Source organism: Halichoeres trimaculatus, unplaced genomic scaffold, assembly GCF_033239565.1.
Source record: "Halichoeres trimaculatus isolate MK-OKI-2021-1 unplaced genomic scaffold, fHalTri1.1 fHalTri1_scaffold_18, whole genome shotgun sequence".
In the NCBI taxonomy this organism is placed as follows: Eukaryota; Metazoa; Chordata; class Actinopteri; order Labriformes; family Labridae; genus Halichoeres; species Halichoeres trimaculatus.
Genome location: NW_027437196.1, coordinates 863,257 through 880,836, shown reverse-complemented (window position 1 = coordinate 880,836; position 17,580 = coordinate 863,257). Strand labels below are relative to the sequence as shown.

The following is a 17,580-nucleotide window of genomic DNA, read 5'->3' as shown; positions in this document are numbered from 1 at the left end:
GAAGGCAACGTTTCGAGGAGATTGAATATAACGCCTCCAAATTTTTCACAATTTCCTGCCTAAGTGTTTCCTGAACAGATGAGTCTTCAGACATCTCTTAAAGTAGAAAGGGACTCTGTGGATCGTATAGAGTTAGGTAATTCATTCACCATTTGGGAACAACAGAGGAGAAGAGTCTGGCTAGAGATTTGGAGCCGCGCTGGGCTGGGAGCACCTGGCGTCTTTCACAAGCAGAGCGTAGAGGACCAGAAGGAGGGTAGACCTGGATCAGGGACCCCAGGTAGGCTGGAGCTGTTCTTGTTAATGTTTTATAAGCCAGAAGAAGGGCTTTGGATTTGATTGGCTGAATAAAAGTTACACTAAAATAAAAGAACAAACTTGGTGGAAACAACTTCACAGAAACAAGGATTAGCGAGGTAACAATCACCTTTCAATGAAACTCCTCACAACAGTCACATCAAGCAACATAAAGGGTCATCACCTTTAAATCTACGTGCAGGAAGTGTTGATTATTATGAAAAACCTGAGACAAAGAAAAACCATCAAAGTTAAAGATGAGGAGCTTCAGGCTGATCGAGTCTGTTTCCAGTAACGCTTCATGTTAACACGCCTCCTCTCACATGTTCACCAACACCTCGTGACGGCCTGTGCAGCTGATAATACGGCTAAAAATGTACTGAATGTGTCACATCACACACTGGGTCACTTTCTTTCACTTAAACCTTCACACACACACACACTGATATATGTAAACACACACACACACACACACACACACACATGGAGGCCTGATCCTGCTGAATGAGGGGAAGAGAGGGGGAGTTACTGGACTGCTATGACTCACACATGTTGGCTCCTTCCCCATAAAGACCCCCTCCACACACACTCACACACACACACACACACACACACACACACACACACACACACACACACACACACACACACACACACACACACACACACACACACACACACACACACACACACACACATAAAATTTAACATGTTTCAACACATTTAATGCAGCAACAAGCGAAACCCCCAAATGAAGATCCACTGGATGAAATCCACGGCCCGAGTTGGGAAAGCAGCTGTAAAAGTGGAAGGTCAGAGCGTCTCTGAGAGTTTACATCACAGAGGAAGAGGAGGAGGAAGAGGAGGAGGAGGAGGAGGAGGAGGTTTCCACACTGCATCAGTAGAAAGCAGACAAAGCAGATGAGCACGGTCCAAGTTGGCCTGCTGCTCAGATGGAGAGGATCTGATCCTGGCTCCAGATAACTGCAGAGATTACCCGCAGATGAGACAGCGACGTGGCACAGAGACGATCTGCTCTTCCTCTTTCTGCGCTCGGCCTGTGGCGCTCATGGGGAAGCTGCAGACCCAGTGGAAGCAGAAAGGTTTCAGTAAGAGGAAGTGTGTGTGGGGCAGTGATCGCTGGTCGTCCTGCAAACAGCATCAAGGCTGAGTCCTCCCACCACACACACACACACACACACACACACACACACACACACACACACACACACGGTGCTGAGGAAGGCGACAGCTTGGGCTCTGAACAGGACATCACGGCGTGCAGAGAGGAGTGCAGCCTCTCAGTGACACAGAGTTCAGTCTGAATGTGATTCACGTGCTAACGACCCCATGCAGAAATCCAACGCTCTGCACAGAAACCATCCAGCATCGAGCCTCAAACTGCAAAACCAACGACTGACACTTCCTCAAAAATCCCTCATCAGCCTCATTTCAACTTTTTATAAACGCTAAAACAGGAAACTTGACTTTATTCGAGGAGCTGTGAGACAGATAAGTGTTTTTATCAGGGGTTAGACGGCGAACAGTGTCACGCTAAGCTCCAAGAAGCTTGTTAGCCTCTTTTAGCTCATTAGCTGCATGTTTCTGTCACCATTAAACCACAAACTTCTGTTTTCAAGAGATAAAAAGTTCACTTCAGCTTCTCTGTGCTGCGTTAACCGAGCTCCAGAGCTAATGAGCAGAGAACCAGCGCCCAACAAGCTGTGCTAACAAGCAGAAACTAGCTTAGAGCGTAAATAAGCTCTGCAAATGAGGAATCAGTCGTTTGGTATTAAAAGGAGCTAGTTTGTGAAGTGTTGGGTTCATGATTTTGTTTTCTTATTGGTGAAATAGAGTGGGGCTTTTATTTTGAAGGCTGGGTTTGGTGTAGCTAATGTAGCTATTGCAGGAAATGTGATAAAAACAATGCTAGCAGGTATTAGCTGCGAGAGCGATGTCTGAGGTGAACAAATCGACAGGATAGCGTCCTGCTAAGCTGGAAACAAGGTGCTTATTTCATTGCTTTTGTGCTGTTTGATATTAATTTTTGATGCCAACAAGTAGCTTCTCGTTAGCTCCGTGTCTGGTGACGTCAGCTGAGCTAGTTTTGTTGGATTGTTTGGTATCCTAAATGTTTTCTTAGCTCATGGAGTGTGTAAACTGAAGTGTTTGTATTCATCTTGCAGGGTTTGTACACTGCGCCTTTAAGTGGTTAAATGTAGAAACAGTTTAGCTCCACACTTTGAAGACAATGAAGACTTTGAATGACACCTGCTGAGAGTAAAAACCACGGTCTTAGCTGGAGATGCTACAAGCTCGGATTTGAAAAAGAAAGAGTAACTTTTTTTACCTTAAAGAGGGGTACTGCACTTTTCTGCTCCCTTGGTATCTTGTCTTGATTCACAACTTTAAAAAATCTGTTTTTCTCTCCCTGGTGTTTTAGAAAACCCCTTTTTCAGCCTCTGTCTGAAGCACTGTCTCTTTAAGGCTCCCCTTCACTCTGATCGGTTAGCGCTCTGGAGGTGGACCTACTGGCTGACCTTGATGTTTGAGGCACCGCCCACCAGCAAGAACATTCATATGTGGTCACCTGATTATCCTGTAAAGATGTGGTAAACTTGGGTCCATTTACATTTGTCTGGGTGTTTTTTAAAGTGCACTGCCCCTTTAAAATCAGCAAACAAGCTAATACAAATAACACATGGTACATCTTTATTAACTCACAAGCTCATTTTCTTACTTTTCATCTTTTTAGCCTTACAGCTAACTATGATAAGGCATAGCATCATTAGCTTTCCATTAGCTAGCTAAGTGTAGAAGTAACTTGGCCAAAACTAAGCTAGGTTTAGCTTCTCAGTGACTCAGACGACATTATTTACAGGAATGTGTCCAGCTAGGTCGGTTTAAACTTAAATACATTTATTTAATTTAATATTTGGGAAATATTCTTTGATAATTTGGAGAAACACAAAACTTAACCAAAGCTGGAAGAACTGAAATGGGAGCTAAAATGCAAAAACATAATTTTAACTTTATTTTATGCTTTTAGGAGACGACTTGGTAGGAGAAACAGCATGCTAATTTATAATAATAATAATAATAATAATAATAATAATAATAATAATAATAATAATAATAATCATAATCATAATAAATAAATAATATTAGTAATAATAATAATAATAATAATAATAATAATAATAATAATAATAATAATAAAAATAATAATAAAACAATTAAATTAATAATGATAGTAATAATAATAATAATAATAATAATAATAATAATAATAATAATAATAATGATAATTTGATGAAAATAATAATAATAATATAACAACAGTAATACTAATAATAATACTTGTAATGATAAATAATAATAGTGAGATACAGCTCTGCTCTCTCATGTTGGTTGTGATGCTCTTTGAGTTCAAGGCTAAAAACGACCGTCACAAGGCCTCAAGAAGACAAGACACTGAATGTTTGAAAGCCTGCAGACAAAACAAAACTCCCACGCACACTCACTCACACACACTCACACACACCCAGACCAACAGTCACACACAGTGAGCCAGCGTCCCCTGAGAACAGCTGCAGCGATAAGGAGGACGCTAACACACAGACACAGTGAACTCTGCAGGGCCATGAGGGTCGGGCTGGACCTGGTTTGGTTGTGGTCGTATCTCAGTCTGTGGCTGATGATGTCAGGAACAGCTGCAGGTCTGTGTGTGTGTGTGTGTGTGTGTGTGTGTGTGTGTGTGTGTGTGTGTGTGTGTGTGTGTGTGTGTGTGTGTGTGTGTGTGTGTGTGAAACAGTCAGGCTGGAGCGCAGCCCGATGGAAGTCAAAGCCTCCCACTCCAACTGTGGATCAGATCACACACTTCAGCACATTCTCCCACATTAAAGGGCGATTACAACTATTCTCTGCTCTTCCACCAACCACTCTCCCATCACCTGCTGCTGGCTCATTTATACTCCTTTAACTCTGCGTCACAAAATCCACTTTAGAGCAGAAATGACGACAGCACGGCAGAAGCAAAAATAAGATTTAAAGTTCTCACTTCCTGTTGCAGGAGTCAGAACGTCTTATTTAACAACACTGTGCTTCACATTTCAGTTACGTCCTGATGTAGTGGTGCAATATTCATCCAACTTAATGATTCATTAAACCACCACCGCACATAAACAGAGTCTGGGGACCCTGGCGGTCTCTGATGCTGCTCCTCAGTAATCCAGCCTGGGCGGCGGCGAGTGTGAGTGTTTCCCTGAGGACAGCTGTGTATGGTTTGTTTACGTGCAGCAGAGGCAGATGTCCAGGAGAAACATGCAGCAACTGGGACAGAAAAGGTAACGCTGGGAAGAGCTGCAGCTCCTTATGAGTTTGTGAAACATTTAGACTTTAGAGTATAAATCACAGTGGCGTGCACAGATGTTTTAGGCCCCAAACAGCTCATTCTGGCCACCAAAAAGAGCGCTAAGTTTTTCAGGGCTCTTTCGACAAGTTTCCCATGTTTCAAGCAGCAAAACGAGCAGTTAGTTGAGTTTTGACCATGAGGGCACTTTAGCGTGCGTTCGTCTCACAGGAGGAAACTTATTCTGACACTTAGTGCAGGTTTTGTGTCCCAGGAGGGCACCTAAGCGTGCATTTCATTCTAGTGTGTTTTGGCTCGCAGGGGCACTTCAGCTAACACTTTAGCTCCCAAGCTAACATTTAAGAGTGCATTTTGGCCCACAAGAGGGCCCTTCAGTTCAGGTTTTAGATCCAAGGTGGACACTTTAGCGTGCATCCAGCTTCCAAGAGCGCACTTTAGGCTGCAATCGGCCCCAAGAAGGCACTTGAGTACAGATTTGTCTCCCAAGCAGACATTTAAGGGTGCCTTTTGGCGTCTAAGAGGGCACTTTAGCGCATTTTGGCTCCCAATAAGACACTTCGATACATGGTTTGGATCCCAGGAGGGCAGTTTAGCACATGTTAGACATTAGTGTGTGCTTTCCCTCCAAAGAGGGCTGTTTGGTTGGTATCTGGCTCTCAACTGGCTCTCGACCCTAGCATTGGTTTGGCCCCAAAGAAGACACTTTCCTACAGCAATTGTGTCCCAAAAGAACCCAATAGCGTGCATTTTATTCTAGTGTGTGTTTTGGTTACCAAAGGGCACTACGGCACACATTTTGCGGGCATTAAAGTCTGCATTTTGGCCCCTCAAGAGGGCACTTTGGTACGGGTTTTGGATCCCAGGGGGGCAGTTTAGCACGTGTTTGACTTTACTGTGTGTTTTGGCTCCAAAAGGGGCTATCTGGCTCTCAAGCGAGGAGGCTAGCACCTGCTCTGGCCCCAAAGATAACACTTCAGCGTGCATCTTATTCTCCCAAAAGGGCACTAAAGTGTGCATTTTAGCTTCAAAGAAGAAACTTTAGCCTACAGTCAACCCCCAAAAAAGTCACTTCAGTGTGTATTTGGCTCCAAAGTGGCCATTTAAGTGCGCTTTTTGGCCTCAAAGAGGACACTTTAGCCCATTTTTGCGCTCAATTGGACACTTATTCTGCCTACTGGCTTCCAAGAAGCAATTTAGTTGAGGTTTTGGATCCCAGGAGTTCAGTTTAGCCCAGGTTCGACTTGAGTGTGTGTTTTGGCTCCAAAGAGGACTCTATTATTGTTGGTATCTGGCTCTGAAGTGGGGACTCCAGCATCTGTTTTGGCCCCCAAGAGGACACTTTAGCCTGCATTTGATTTTATTTTGAGCTTTGACAACCAAGTGCACACTTTGGCACACACTTTGTCTCCCAAGCTGACATTTAAGCATGCATTTTGGCCCCCAAAAAGGCACTTTAGCGTGCATTTTAGCTCCTAAGAGGACATTTTAGTACAGGATTTAGATCATAGGGGGGTAATTTAGCGTCCATTTAGCTTCCAAGAGGATACTTTAGCCTGCAGTCTGCATCCAAAATAGCACTTTTATGTTTATTTGGCCCAAAGAGAGCACTTTAGTTCAGGTTTTGAATCCAAGGAGAGACACTTTAGCCAACATTCAGCTTTCAAGAAGGCACTTTAGTATGGATTTCCTTCCCTGGCGGGTAATAAGGCGTGCGTTTTGGCTTTCAAGACGGCACGTTAGCGCATTTTGGCCTCCCAATAAGACACTTCAATACAAGGTTTAGATCCCAGGAGGGCATTTTAGCCCCTGTTTGACTTTAGTTTGTGTTTTGGCTCCAAAGAGGACTCTATTACTGTTGGTATCTGGCTCTAAAGTGGGCACTCTAGTATCTGTTTTGGCCTTCAAGAGGAGAATTTAGCGTGCATTTGACTTAATTGTGAGTTTTGACAACCAAGTGGACACTTTGACACACACTTTGTCTCACAAAAATGCATAAAAGCATACATTTTGGCCCCCCAAAGTGCACTTTAGCTCCAAAGAGGACATCTTAGCACAGGTTTTGGATCCTGGGAGGGCAAATTAGCATGCCTCTAGCTTCCAAGAGGATACTTTAGCCTGCAGTCGGCCTCCAAAGAGTCACTTTAATGTGTATTTGGCTCCAAAGTGGGCATTTAAGCTTGCATTTTGGCCTCAAAGAGGACACTTTACTTCAAGTTTTGGATCCAAGGAGGGACAATTTAGCGGTCTTTCAGCTTTCAAGAGGGCACTTCAGGCTGCAAGTAACCCCCAAGAAAGCACTTTAGACTGGATTTGATTGTAAAGTGGGCATTTAAACCTGCTCTCTGGCCTCCAAGAGGGCACGTTAGCGCATTTTGTCTCTGAATAAGAGACGTCGATACAAGGTTTTGGATCCCAAGGAGGCAGTTTAGCCCCAGTTAGACTTTAGTGTGTGTTTTGGCTCCAAAGAGAGCTCTATTGTTGATATTTGGCTCTCAAGTGGGGAATCTAGCATCTGTTTTGGCCCCAAAGAAAACACTTTAGTGTGCATTTGATTTCAGTGTGAGTTTTGAAGACCAAGCAGACACTTTGGCACACACTCTGTCTCCCAAATGAGCATTTAAGCATGCATTTTGGCTCCCAAAAACGGCACATTAGCATGCATTTAGCTTTCAAGCGGGCATTTAAGTGTGTGATATGGCCTCGAAGAAGGCACTTTAGTTCATTTTGGCTCCCAATCAGATATTATTATTCTGTGTATTGGCTCCAAAGCGGGCACTTTAGTACAGGTTTAGGATCCCAGGAGGTCAATTTAGCCCAGGTTTGACTGAACTGTGTGTTTTGACTCTGACAAGGGCTCTATTGTTGGTTTTTGGCCCCTAAGAGGACACATTAGCATGCATTTTGGCCCCTGAGGAGACGCTTTAATAAATGTTTTGTGTCCAAAGAGGACAGTTTAGCATGCATTTGATTTTAGTGTGATTTGTGGCTCTTTTGTGCACACTTTGGCTCCCAAGCAGGCATTTAAACGTGTTTTGGCCCCAATGAGGACACTTTAGCGATTTTGTCTCTCAAGTGGACACTGAAGCACAGGCTTTGTATTTCAGGATAATTTAGCGTGCATTCAGCTTCCAAGAGGGTGCTTCGGCCTGCAATTGGCCCTGAAGAAGACACTTTAGTGCATTTTGGCTCCCATTAGGACACTTATTCGTCAGTATGGCTCCCTAAAGGAAACTTAAGTACAGGTTTTGGACCCCAGGAGGACAGTTTAGCACATGTTTGACCTTAGTGTGTGTTTTGACTCCAAAGTGGGCCCTGTGGGTAGTATTTGGCCCTCAAGTAGAGACTCTAGCATCGGTTTTGGCCCCAAAGAGGACACTTTAGTGCTGGTTTTGCCTCCCAAAAGGACACTTTAGAGCATGTTTTCCAACAATAGCCCCTCAACACACACACACCCTTGTGCACACCACCTACACAGCAGCTTTCAGTCAGCTGAGTTGGTGTCAGAGTCAGAGAGCACGGATAAAACGTCAGTGACAGGTAAAAGGAAGTGTGAGCCTCAGCGGACACCAGGAGACCATCAGCTGCATCCACTCCTCACTGATTGATCACTCGTGCAACCAAACCTGCAAACAATTAAACCCAGGCAGTGTGAGCAACAGCGCAGTGCTGTGGGAGAGCAGAGGAGGAGGAGGAGGAGGAGGAGGCGGTGGGAGGAGGAATGTCATGAGAGTCAGGCCTATTTCATCCACACAGCCCGGGAAGGGAGTCCAACACGGAGCGAGCAGCACAATGGGCAGAAACACACACTCACACACACACACACACACACACACACACACACACTCAATGTAAACGTGTCAACATCTGCAACCCATCAATGTGACCCGCCGATTTCCTCAAAACGCACCCACACGACCGCGCTGCACTCACACATTCACACACACACACACACACACACACACACGCACACACACACACCCACTCTGATCTTGGACACAACGCTGAAGCCTGCGCGGTCACTTCCACACAGCTCGGTTATGTCTGAAGGGAGACGTCAGGGGAGGAGAGGAGAGGAGGAGAGAGGAGGAAGGAGCGGAGAGGAGAGGCTGAACCAGCGCGCATCTGGAGCGGGCGGTGATTCCTGCTCATCCAGATGCGCAGAGCGCTGGAGGCTATTTTTGGTCATTCTTCAGAGCAGAAGCGAAGAGAAGCGTCACATCTCACCCATTTATGTGTCCCGGTGTGCTGTGAGTGCCGCTGCAGGCTGCTGCTCCACGGGGAGGTGGCTGTTCAGGTACAGACGGGCTCTGAAGCTCCTGCTGGCGCTGCGGATCCGCTACAGCCGCGCTGACACGGGAGGAGCGTCAGATGAAACCATATTCCTTCCTCTTTCTCTCCGGTGACACGACAGAGGAGGCAGAGCGAGCAGCTCCCCACAAAACGGAAAAGCGCTGATGAACAGAGCTCCCTCTCCCCTCCTCTCTCTCTCTCTCTCTCGTGTTGCCTTCGCGTGCAGCTCGGAAATTCTGGCTCCAACAATCTGTGCGTTCATCTGAGGCGATAAGAGCATGTCACGCTAACTGTTACACCCAAAACAGACAGCGGCACTTCAGACTGATGACGAACAGGTTTTAGATGCTATCTGAAATATTTTCATCCTTATCTTCCAAAAATAACCTCCTTTAAAGCTCCTCTGAAGAGCCTGGAATTAAGGCTGAGCAGCAGCATTTAGCAAAACAGATAATATTCATTCATTCCTGATGTAGCCATGAGCTCACTCAGATTATGTGGACAGGTGTTTTGTGAAACTCACACTTCGAAATCCAAAATGTTGGATTTATTTAGACTATCAATAACTAGTGTGATAGAGCACAAGCTAAACACATCCAAAGGCTAACAAAACAGGCTAAAGTCTTGAGCAAGAACTAAAGCCTACAACACAGGCTAGAAACACAAGCTAAAGGCTAGAAACATAAGCTAGAGGTTAAATGACAGGCTAAAGGCTAAAACACAGGCAAAAACAAGCTAATTGCGAAAACCAAATGGAAGACTAGCACATGAGCTAGAGGCTAAATGACAGGCTAAAGGCTAAAGGCTAAAACACAAGATATTAATGCTTAAACGCAGGCTCAAAGCTAATACATGAGCTAAAGCCTAAAAACAGGCTATAAACAAAGCTAAAACAAGCTAATTACTAACACATGAGCTAGAGGCTGAATGACAGGCTAAAGGCTTAAACACAGGCTAAAGGCTAAAGTACAAGTTATAAACACTTGAACACAGGCTCAAGGCTAATAAATTAGCCAAAGGCTCAAACAAGAGTTAAAGCCTAAAACACAGGCTGTAAACACAGGCTAAAGGCTAAAACAAGAGCTAAAGCCTAAAACACAGGCTGTAAACACAGGCTAAAGGCTAAAACAAGAGCTAAAGCCTAAAACACAGGCTGTAAACACAGGCTAAAGGCTAAAACAAGAGCTAAAGCCTAAAACACAGGCTGTAAACACAGGCTAAAGGCTAAAACAAGAGCTAAAGCATAAAACAAAGGCTGTAAACACAGGCTAAAGGCTAAAACAAGCTAATTACTAAAACCAAAGCCAAAGACTGAAACATGAGCTAGAGGCTGAATGACAGTCTAAAGGCTAAGACACAAGTTATAAATGCTTAAACACAGGCTAAAAGATAAAACATGAGCTCAAGGCTTAAACAAGCGCTTAAGCCTAAAACACAGACTACAAACAAAGGCTAAAGGCTAAAACACCAACTAAATGCTAAAACCAGAGCCAAAGGCTAAAACATGGGCTACAGTTCAAACCAAAAGATAAAGGCTAAGACAGGAACTTAAGGCTATAACATCAGCTAAAGGCTAAATGACAGGCTAAACCCTAAAACACAGGCCAAAGGCTAAAACACTTGATAAATGCTAAAACCAGAGCCAAAGGTTAAAACATGAGCTACAGGCTAAATACAGGCTTAAGGCAAAAACACAAGTTATAAACACTTAAACAAAGGCTGAAAGCTAATACATGAGCTAAAGGCTTAAACAAGCGCTCAAGCCTTAAATGCAGGCTATAAACAAAAGCTAAATGCTTAAACCAAAGCTCAAGGACAAAACATTAGCTTAAGGCTAAATGACGGGCTGAAGCGTTAAACACATACCAAAGGCTAAAATACAAGCGAAATGCTAAAACCAGAGCCAAAGGCTAAAACATGAGCTAAATGCTAAAACACAAGTTTTAAGCTTATACACAATTTAAAGGCTAAAATTCATATAAACGTATTGACTGTTTTTGATATTTAAGCAGTGGAAATAAGCAGGATTATCTCTTTATGTTAACTTCTACAGCAAGTTGCTGTGTGAAAACCCATATTTCCTACTGTCTTTGAATGCAGCGTTTGTAAACTCAAAGCCTGACACCTGTGCAGCCAAATCTCAGAGTTAGTGAACCAGGCTCTGCTCGTGTTGAAGTCAGACCAGTGTTTAAATGAGTCTGGATGGATTTTTTTTAACATTTTATAAACATCAAACAGACACACACTCACACACACTCACACACACACACACACACTCACACACACAGCTCACTAAGCCCTGCAGTGTTGTTGCTCCCTCTGGTCCAAACTCGGGGAGAATGTGCTGGCAGCAGCAGAACCAGGACGATGAAATGATGCAGCGGTGGCACACAGAGAGACAGAGAGATGAGGAATTCAGATTTCTCTTTTTTTTCTCCATCAGCTGTCGCTCAGAGACAGACAGAGAGCACAGGGACATGACGAGCTGCTGAGGAGACAATGGAGATGATCTGATGTGATAAAACTCAGCCCGTTAAAGAATGACATTGGTATGACCGCAGCGAGGCGGGAGCATTTTTCTTGATTCATCTCAGGTATCTCTGACGCAACGCCGATGAAACTTCTGAGACCTGGACCTGAATGTGGAAAGGAGTTTGTGGAAAGTGCTGCGAGATAAATAAGATCTGAGTGTTTCTCAGAGACGATTCTCATTGGTTCAACGTTTCATTAATCTTTAAAAATAACTTCTGGGAGTGTTAAAGTCTCACACATCTACCTGTAAATCTGCAGGTGTGTGTTTTGTTTCTGCTCCTCCTCTGTTGTCGTCGTGTTTTATGCACTGAAGTCTGCTCATTTCTCAGAGGAAGCTTTGTAAATAAAGTCCTGTTACTGATGATCTCACCTCTGAAATCATGAAACTCAGGCTGAACTTTTCAGACAGGAAGCAGCCACACTGGGGTATGACTATAAGACAAGTTTGTTTGTTGAAAATAATGTGAAAAAAGGGGGTCATCTCTAACCATTGACACATGCTGATAGTTGTCCCCAGCAGCAGAGAGCAGCAGCTTTATGTAAAGCCAGTGACCTCACCGTGGCCATGGTGACCTGTCGATCCCAGCAGAGACGCAGAGACAGGAGATGAGACATGGAGAGGTGCCTGTCTTTTTTGATTCAAGGATTCAAGGAGCTTTATTGTCATTTCACACATGTACAAACATGAGGTGGAATGAAATTAGTTTCCCAAGTCCCAGTATAAGCCCACATAACCTAAAAAATATACTGTAATACCATAAAAAAACACAATATAAATATAAAAGAAACAGTATAAAAGTATAAATATGGACATCGTCAATAAAGGTTTCCACACTGTCAAGTGGAAGCGATAATATTTACAGCAGTTGGCTGGTTGAAATGAGAAGAAATGACCTTTTATGTGGATAAAATATGAAAAATGTCTTTTTGGCTGGTTAAAATGAAATGAACTGCTCTTTTGTGTGGCTAAAATATTTTTTGGGTAGCTAAAAATAAAAAAATGTCTTCTTGGCTGTTTAAAATGAAAAAAAAAAATACAACTTTTGTGTGGTTGAATAATAAGATGCCCGGTGGCTAATTTGAATTTATAAACTACTTTTTTAGCAGGTTAAAATGAGAAAAAAATGACCTTTTGTGTGGATAAAATAAAAAAAAAGTCCTTTTGGCTGGTTAAAATGGGGAGAACTGCCCTTTAGTGTAGTTAAAATATATGTATATATTTTTTTTAAAAACCCTTTTGGTTGGTTAAAATAGAAAAGAATGCCTTTTTGGCTATAGTCAAAATGAGAAAAAAAGGAGCTTTTGTATGGTTAAAATATGAAAAATGTCTCTTTGGCTGGTTAAAATGAAATGAACTACTCTTTTGTGTGGTTAAAATATAAACAAACTGGTTTTTTGAGTGGTGAAATTGAGGGAAAAAAACACTTTGTGTAGCTCAAAATAAAAAAATGTATTCTTGGCTGGTTAAAATAAAAAAAAAGAATAAATAAATCAATATAAAAAAAAAAAAAAAAAAAAAAAAAAAACTTTTGTGTGGTTGAATAATAAGATGCCCTGTGGCTAATTTAAATTTTATTAACTCCTTTTTTAGCTGGTTGAAATGAGGAAAAAAAAGAGCTTTTGTATTGGTTAAAATATGAAAAATGTCTTTTTGGGTGGTGAAATTGAGAAAAAAAAAGACCTTTTGAGTAGTTAAAAATAAAGGAATGCCTTCTTGGCTGGTTAAAATAAAATAAAAAAAAATGAATAAATAAATAAATTAATAAAAAAAAAACAAAAACAAAAAACCCTTTTGTGTGGTTAAATAATAAGATGCCCTGTGGCTAATTCAAATTTTTAAACTACTTTATTGGGTGGTTAGAATCTAAAAAACTGCCCTTTTTGGGTAATTTAAATATAAAAACAGCCTTTTTGAGTGTTCCGAACTTAAAAAAATGACTTTTTGCGAAGTTAAAAACAGCATTTTTGGCTGGTTAAAAGCTGCCTTTTTGTGTGGATGAATTATAATGAGATGCCCTTTGGATAATTAACATATAGAATATATATTTTTATAGGTGGTTGGAATCTAATAAACTGCCATTTTTGAGTAACTCAAATATAAAATAAAACAGCCCTTTTGAATGTTCAGAATATTAGAAAAATGCCTTTTGGGTTGTTTTAATATATAAAAAATGCCTTTTGGCTCATCAAAATAAGAGAAAAAAAATGACCTTTTGTGTGGTTAAAATATGAAAAAGTGCATTTTTATGGCTAGTTTAGATCTTTAAAACTGCCTTTCTGTGTGGTAGACTACTAATATTAAGATGCCTTTTCAGTAATTTAAATATAAACTGCTCTTTTGGGTAACTCAAATATAAAAAAACAACTCTTTTGACTGTTTATAATATTAAACAATGCTTTTTTTCGCAGGTAAAAATATATAAAAAAATGCTTTTTTGTGTGGTTGAAAAGGATGCCCTTTTGGGTAGTTTAGAAAAAAAACGAATTCTTTTGGTGGTTAGAATCAAATAAACTGCCCTTTTTTGGATTATTTAAATAAAAAACTTCCTTTTTTAATGTTCGGAATATTAAAAAAATGCCTTTTGGGTGGTTTAAAGAGACAAGAAATGACTTTCGAGCTGGTTAAGATAAGAAAAACTGTCCTTTTGGTGGATAAAATATAAGGAAAAACTGCTTTTTTTGGATGCCAAAACATCATGCTTTAGGCCTCATCTTTCTTTTGGCTCCTCCCCTTATCTTATGTCACCTTATGTCACCTTATGTCATTGACTTCATTTTAACATTCAGAGTTTTTTTCAGTGCAGTTTAACTTGTTTGCTCATCAGCTAATGTGGCTAATCTTAGCATCTCTCTGAAGCTGTACAGTGATATTACAGAAACCATCTTTCAGCCAGAGATCTTATATTTAGTCAGTAACATCAGTCTTATGTCTATTTCCTGTTTTTGTTTCCAGCTGTCTCTGTGATGCTCAGATCAGTCAAACCAAGAACAGATGAACTTCTTCAAAGACCAAACAGTCTCTGATCTATGACTGATATATAACACCATGAAGGGTCTCTGCAGTCGCTGGGAGACGTGAGGACAGTGCAGAGCTGCAGAGCTGCAGAGCTGCAGATCACACATGGATGCCATCTTTATGTGCCGCTCGCCGTCAGAGACACAAACTGTTTCCTCTTCCAGATATGGAGGAGCGCGCTCTCCAGAGAGCAGATAATTTTAACACAAAGCACTCAGGTGACACCATCAGGGACTGTGCTGCTATTACACCGTGTGCTGAGCTCCAATTAAGTTCTGCCACCTCCAGAGCATGAGGGGATACACACACACACACACCAACACACACGCACATACACACATGAGCGGTGAGATGTCTGACACGCTCAGAGACTCGGTTTCTAACACCTCCAGTTTTTCTTTAACCACAGTTTTAGTCTGTTAGCATGCTATGCTACAGGTTAGGGTTTCTGGGGATGTAACTCTCTGTTCAAATGGTCACAAATGATGCTCTTTCTGAGACAAACATTGAGCTACAACGTAAAAAATTACTGTGAATGTATGAGAAAATGTCAAAAGAAAAAAAAAACATTTTTAATTACAGCACTGTAAAAAAAATCTCACTGTGATGGTGTTTTGTTTCCGTGAGTGAGGAGGGAACACAGCGGATATGACACCCTGCTGAACACTGAATGAGTTCGCAAAGCTGTCTGTGCTCCACATGGCACAGACTGGCTGTCTGCACTCCACATGAAACAAGCTGGCTGCCTGTACTTCACATGGCACAGACTGGCTGTTTGCGCTCCACATGGCACGGACTGGCTGTTTGCGCTCCACATGGCACGGACTGGCTGTCTATATTCCACATGGCACAACTGGCTTTGTGTACTCCACATGGCACAGACTGGCTGTTAGCGCTCCATATGGCACAGACTGGCTGTCTGAGCTCCACATGACACGACTGGCTGTCTGCACTCCACATGGCACAACTGGCTTTCTGTACTCCACATGGCACGGACTGGCTGTCTGAGATCCACATGGCATGACTGGCTGTCTGAGCTCCACATGGCACAGACTGGCTGTCTGAGCTCCACATGGCACGACTGGCTGTTTGCTCTCCACATAGCACAGACTGGCTGTCTGAGCTCCACATGGCACGACTGGCTGTCTGTACTCCACATGGCACAGACTGGCTGTCTGTACTCCACATGGCACGTACTGGCTGTTAGCACTCCACATGGCACAGACTGGCTGTCTGTGCTCCACATGGCACAACTGGCTGCCTGTACTTCACATGGCACAGACTGGCTGTCTGCACTCCACATGGCACAAACTGGCTGTTTGCGCTCCACATGGCACGGACTGGCTGTCTATATTCCACATGGCACAACTGGCTTTCTGTACTCCACATGGCACAGACTGGCTGTTAGCGCTCCATATGGCACAGACTGGCTGTCTGAGCTCCACATGACACGACTGGCTGTCTGCACTCCACATGGCACAACTGGCTTTCTGTACTCCACATGGCACGGACTGGCTGTCTGAGATCCACATGGCATGACTGGCTGTCTGAGCTCCACATGGCACAGACTGGCTGTCTGAGCTCCACATGGCACGACTGGCTGTTTGCTCTCCACATAGCACAGACTGGCTGTCTGAGCTCCACATGGCACGACTGGCTGTCTGTACTCCACATGGCACAGACTGGCTGTCTGTACTCCACATGGCACGTACTGGCTGTTAGCACTCCACATGGCACAGACTGGCTGTCTGTGCTCCACATGGCACAACTGGCTGTCTGTGCTACACTACGCATAGACTAGCTGTCTGTACGCCACATATTACAGACCAACTGGTGTCTGTGCTCCACATGGCATGGATCATGTACCAATGATTTGTACTGGGTGTTGGCCAATTTTAAAATGTAAAAAAAAAATATTTTGTTTACAGTAATATTACTGGACATTTCTGCTGCTACTGTTTTACAGTGAATTTTTTATAGTGTGTAAACCTCAGGCCTCTGCAGGAAACATAAATTATTTTTGATTCTTTTGAAATGTCACATAAAATTAACATGACGTGACATGTTTTCAAGGAACCAGAGTGACAGGAAACGGATTTACTCACTTTAGAGTTCATGAAGTTTTAAGGCTTTTATTTTGAAAGGTAAATAAACTCAGTCCTCTTAAGACGAACTTTCACATTAATCCAGGAGCACATATCTGACAGATTGATCTTACAGCAGGCTGAACTCAGAGCCGTGTAACACACCCTGCACATCCTTCAGGCTCACCAAAAGCTCGTGTTTACACCAAAGATTCAATCATTTTTCTGTTTTCACTGTAAATCTTACAAAGAAAGGATTAAATGAAAAACAAATCTGGGGTATGAGGAGATTTAAGACTCTTCCTGTCTGCTCCTTTCTCTGAAGCTCAGTGCATTCTCCTTGCAGCTGACTGACACACATAAAAACCCACATTGAAGAGTTTTCTCTGCACCAGTTTCAGCAGCAGACGACTGGCAAGAAACCATCTGTGATGCCACCGAGAACCAGATCGTGTTACTGTAAATCTCTTCCCCCGCAGGATGTGGTTACCCGTGCATTAGCGCCGGTCTGAGGAGATTATTGTCAGAAAACAGAAGCAGAGTCTTCTTCACGGTCACTGTTATTGTCACAGGAAACCTACAAACGTGTTCCTCCTGTGGACAAACATGATTTCATGTGTTAAAAAAATAAAACGCTGTGCTGAAACAGAAAGTTTGGGAGTTTGGGGGAACTACAGGAAGGTCGGCTCAAAGTGACCACAGCCTCCACTCCATCTGCTGAGCCGGCAGCGTTTCTGAGCCTCTTAAAGATCAGGAGGTCACAACACGTACCTGTCGTTGGAGGGAAACTCAGGTGTGTTTTCTATCACTAAAGTGGGTAGCCTGAGATATAAATCTATTGTAAATCACACATTATTTATTCATCACTTATGTAGCAAAGAAAATAAAAGTTCTCCAACTTTGGGGACTTAAAATTCACAACACTTATTTAATTTCATGATCAGATTTAACCCCATGTTCACCTCTAAATTTGATCAACAATACAATAA

At 42.6% G+C, this 17,580-nt stretch overlaps 1 protein-coding gene across 4 annotated transcripts in view; it reads right to left on the bottom strand.

Annotated features, from left to right (window-relative positions):
* The window catches only part of sh3kbp1 (SH3-domain kinase binding protein 1), a 49,594-nt gene extending 40,440 nt beyond the window's left edge, over positions 1-9,154 (bottom strand). For 2 of the 4 annotated variants that reach the window (XM_074693473.1, XM_074693474.1), the window contains exon 1: positions 8,894-9,154. In XM_074693473.1, coding sequence (XP_074549574.1) covers positions 8,894-8,897 — 4 coding nt within the window. In that variant the 5' untranslated portion in view covers positions 8,898-9,154. The remainder of the gene's footprint in view (positions 1-8,893) is intronic. The other 2 variants (XM_074693476.1, XM_074693477.1) reach the window with 2 other exon arrangements.
* Positions 9,155-17,580: the final 8,426 nt, after the last annotated feature.